Source organism: Fukomys damarensis, unplaced genomic scaffold (genome assembly GCF_012274545.1).
Source record: "Fukomys damarensis isolate Sample0158 unplaced genomic scaffold, DMR_v1.0_HiC HiC_scaffold_32, whole genome shotgun sequence".
NCBI classification, from domain to species: domain Eukaryota; kingdom Metazoa; phylum Chordata; class Mammalia; order Rodentia; family Bathyergidae; genus Fukomys; species Fukomys damarensis.
In genome coordinates, this window is record NW_022900944.1 from 22,214,722 (window position 1) to 22,218,540 (window position 3,819).

At 51.4% G+C, this 3,819-nt stretch overlaps 1 protein-coding gene across 1 annotated transcript in view; it reads left to right on the top strand.

Moving 5' to 3' along the window:
- The window catches only part of Sowahb (sosondowah ankyrin repeat domain family member B), a 3,810-nt gene extending 396 nt beyond the window's left edge, over positions 1-3,414 (top strand). The window contains exons 2-3 of the mRNA XM_019206874.2: positions 4-241; positions 385-3,414. Of these exons, the coding sequence (XP_019062419.1) occupies positions 4-241; positions 385-1,943 (1,797 nt within the window). The 3' untranslated portion in view covers positions 1,944-3,414. The remainder of the gene's footprint in view (positions 1-3; positions 242-384) is intronic.
- The last annotated feature ends 405 nt before the right edge of the window (positions 3,415-3,819 follow it).

Below are 3,819 nucleotides of genomic sequence, written 5' to 3' on the forward strand. Positions count from 1 at the left end.
CAGCCGGGGACCCCGAGTCCCGAGACTCCGCATCTGCAGCGCCACCACCACGCGCCCCCCACCCGGGACAAGCCAGAGCAGGTGACCTCGGGGACCCCGCACCCCGAGACCCTACGCCGTGGAAGTCCACATCTGCAGCATCACCACTTCGCTCCCCCTGCTAGGGACAGGCCGGAGCCGGTGACCCCGGGGACCCCTAGCCCTGAGACTCCACAGTTGCAGCGCGACCGCCCTGCGCCCCCTATCCGGAACACGCTGGAGCGGGTGACTTCAGGGGCCCTGCATCTGCAGCGCCCCCCCCCCCCTGGGACAGGCCGGAGCCGGTGACCCCGGGGACCCCTAGCCCTGAGACTCCACAGTTGCAGCGCGACCGCCCTGCGCCCCCTATCCGGAACACGCTGGAGCGGGTGACCTCAGGGGCCCTGCATCTGCAGCGCCATCCCCCCGCCCTCCCGCCCCGGGACCAGCCAGAGCCAGAGACCCGGAGTCCCCGGCACTCCGAGACCGTGCACCTGCAGCTGCAGCGCACTGAAGAGTGGGTGGCCAAGCACCAGCAGATGCCTGAGCCCCAGGACCAGGGCCCTGTGCGTGCCTGGTCGGTGCTGCCAGATGACTTTCTTCAGCTATGCCCGGAACAGGGCTCCTGTGTCAGGGAGACGGCACCCTCAGAGCTCCCTCTGTCTTCTCCTGGTCTCTTTCTCGAAGTCCCGGCTCATTCCTCGGAATCCTGGCTGGGGAAACTGCCAACGACTGTCTTTCGGAGCATTCGCTGTCAGCTGTCCCTACAGGATATGGATGACTTTGTGGACCAAGAGAGCCATGGCAGCGAGGAGAGCAGCAGTGGGCCGAAGGAGTCCCCTGGGGGGTCGGAAGAGGGGCTGCAAGGTGCCCCAGGAGTCCCAGACTTGGGAGAGCCCAGAAATCCAGCGAGGGACTTCTCTGTATCCCCAGAGGAGGGCATTGCCAGCCCCAAACCTCAGGACCTCAGAGGGGGCAACCAGCACTCCACACAGGCCCCAGCACCTGCCAAGGAGTCTTTACCCTCGCCAGCTCCTCTCAAACCTCGGAGATCCCTCAAGAGGAGTCCTCGGGCAGGGAGGGCCGCTCTGTCCTCCTCTGATGAGGAATGCCTTGATGAGGACTCGCTGAAAAGGACTCGTCGTCCACCTCGACCCAGAAAGCCTTCCAAGGCAGGAGCAGTGCCCAGCCCAAGGGTGGATGTCGCTTTGACACCAAAACTGCCAGGTCGGCCACACAGCTGGCGAGTCCCCAGTGGGGAAGGGCCTGCAGCCTTGGTACCTCACAGAGCTTTTGAGCACAAGTCATCCCTGGTCCCCTTAGAAGCCAGGGAACATGAATGGATCGTGAAGCTTGCTAGCGGCTCCTGGATTCAGATGTTGGCTTTGTTCTGGGAGGATCCCCAGCTGGCTCTGCACAGGGACTTTCTGACTGGTTACACTGCTTTGCACTGGATAGCCAAGCACGGCAGCCTCTGCGCCCTCCAGGACTTGGTCTCAGGGGCCCGGAAGGCTGGGATTGTGCTTGATGTAAATGTGAAGTCCAGTTGTGGGTATACGCCACTGCACCTTGCTGCCATCCACGGCCATCAGGGAGTTATCAAATTGCTGGTGCAAAGGTTGGCTTCTCGGGTGAATGTGCGGGACAGCAGTGGGAAGAAGCCATGGCAGTATCTGGCCAGTGGTACTTCTGGGGAAATATGGCAGCTACTGGGAGCTCCTCGGGGCAAGCCCATTTTCCCTGTACATTCTTTAGTCCAAAACTCTTCCCCTACAAGGAAAACCAAGGATCGGGATTTATCTAGAAATATTACCCGAAAGACTTCCTTGGCTGCACTACTCAAAAGTCAGCACAACAAATGGAAATTGGCCAACCATCATGAGAAATTCTCCAGCCCAAGGGAAAGGGAAGAGTACAGTGACTAGGTGGCTCGTCTCTCCTTGTGCCGCCACCCCTCCCTTTTCTTTGAGCTACTCAATGAGAGAATTCAAAGGGATAGAAAAAGGGTGGAGGAGCTGGTAAATAGGGAGGTCAGCTCAGTGGATACAGGGGTCATCTCACTTTTTTGGGGAGGGTGTTACCAGGGATTGAACTCTGGCCCTGGCGCTTGTGATGCAGGTGCCAGAACCATTGAGCTAAATTCCCGGCCCTATTCTCAACTTTTGAAGGCGCATGTCACTGAAACCTGGACAAGGGGACAGAGCCAGGCCCTCAAAACCCAGGAGCTGTTCTTCCTTCTCCTCTGCCAGGGTGGAACTGGGCACCGTAAGTCACACTGCTTTCTGCAGTCACAATCTCAGGCGTTGGCAGAAGAAGGAACAAATGTCTAACAAAAAGAGACACAATTCGAGGAATTGACAAAGCTCAGGCAAAATTTCTCTGGCTGGTAGTTCTCTGGCTTTTCTTCATTTGGAGATTAAATCTTGGCTGAGAGTGGAAAGCATCAGGTTTGAAATCAGATGGCTTTCTCACTTTATGTGCTTTTTGACATTCAGATCAGTGCAATAAGATTATTACTTGAGAGTAGAATTTGACTAAGGAGATTCCACTGCCCTGTGTTGGAGTCCTCTTCTGATCCCACCTGTGGTGGCTGGTGTGGGACCTGATTGGTGCCTCTTCTGGGTATCGTCTCCACCGTCCAGAGAAGCAGGTGAATGAGACCCAGCTGTGACCTCCACTCCACTCCTGAGAAATGACTGGCTTTTGGGCCTTGTTTTTTTGTATCAACCCAATGGGAACTTTCTGAATAGAAAAACCACATGGCCCATTTGCATAGTGTCTGAAACAATCTTTCAGGGAAACTCCTTGCGTAACAGTCAGAATCATCATTAGTAGTTTTCAGTAGGTTTGAATGGCCAAGAGTTGGTACTCACAAAAGAGAGAAATGATTTCTCTCTGGGGAAGCAATAAGGATAAGGGTTACAATAAGAATGGCTCCCCATCACAACTTTTCTAAGCTGCTAAATGTAATTTTATTTGCACTAAACTTGTTGCCAATTAAGATCGTATATTAGTACTGTATATCTAACAGGAAGGGTTCCTTTTAATTGCTTGTGATAGGGCTGACTGTTGTGGGCTGTAGGAGTGAGGGAACGGCTAGTCTAGCCTGGAAACTGCAGCAGAACATTGAGATTGCTCAATGTCAGCCCAAAGAGGGCTGAAAAATTCAATGCTCAGGTGGAAGTTGTTAAGTTTTTATGGTAATGTTTTCATGTATGGTGGCAATGTTGCTGTATTTTTAAAGAATGCTTGTGTTTATTCTGGTTATATTTCCCATTAAAAGATGAGCAGATCTTTATAATTTATTATATTGTACTTTTGCTGATTACTGTTAATGCTAATAATGTACCTCACTGAAATGTTGTCCCAATGAGTCTCAAATATATTTGTTTCTTTATATTTATAGGGGTTTTTTTTGCTGAAATAAATATATCCTTTTTTAAAAAAAAATTTTTTTTGGTCCTGGAGATTGAACACAAGGCTTCTTGCATGCCAGACAAGTGCTCTACCAATGAAGTACAATCCCAGACCTTATCTCTTTTAAAATTTAAAAAGGGACCATAATTAAATCTACAAGCTTTCCCCCCAAAAGATCCCCATGATGGGTGAAAATTTGGCAAATGAAGAAAAAAGAGTGAGAGAGAGACAGAGGGAAAAAATGACATCGTGGGGCTTGGTTTAGAGTAAAAGAATGCAAGATAAACATCTATGTAAACACTACAGTAAATATCAACCTCTCAAAGGCGAATGAGTTTTTTTTCCCCCAGATTGTTAGCACATCAGATTATCCTCAAAGTTTTG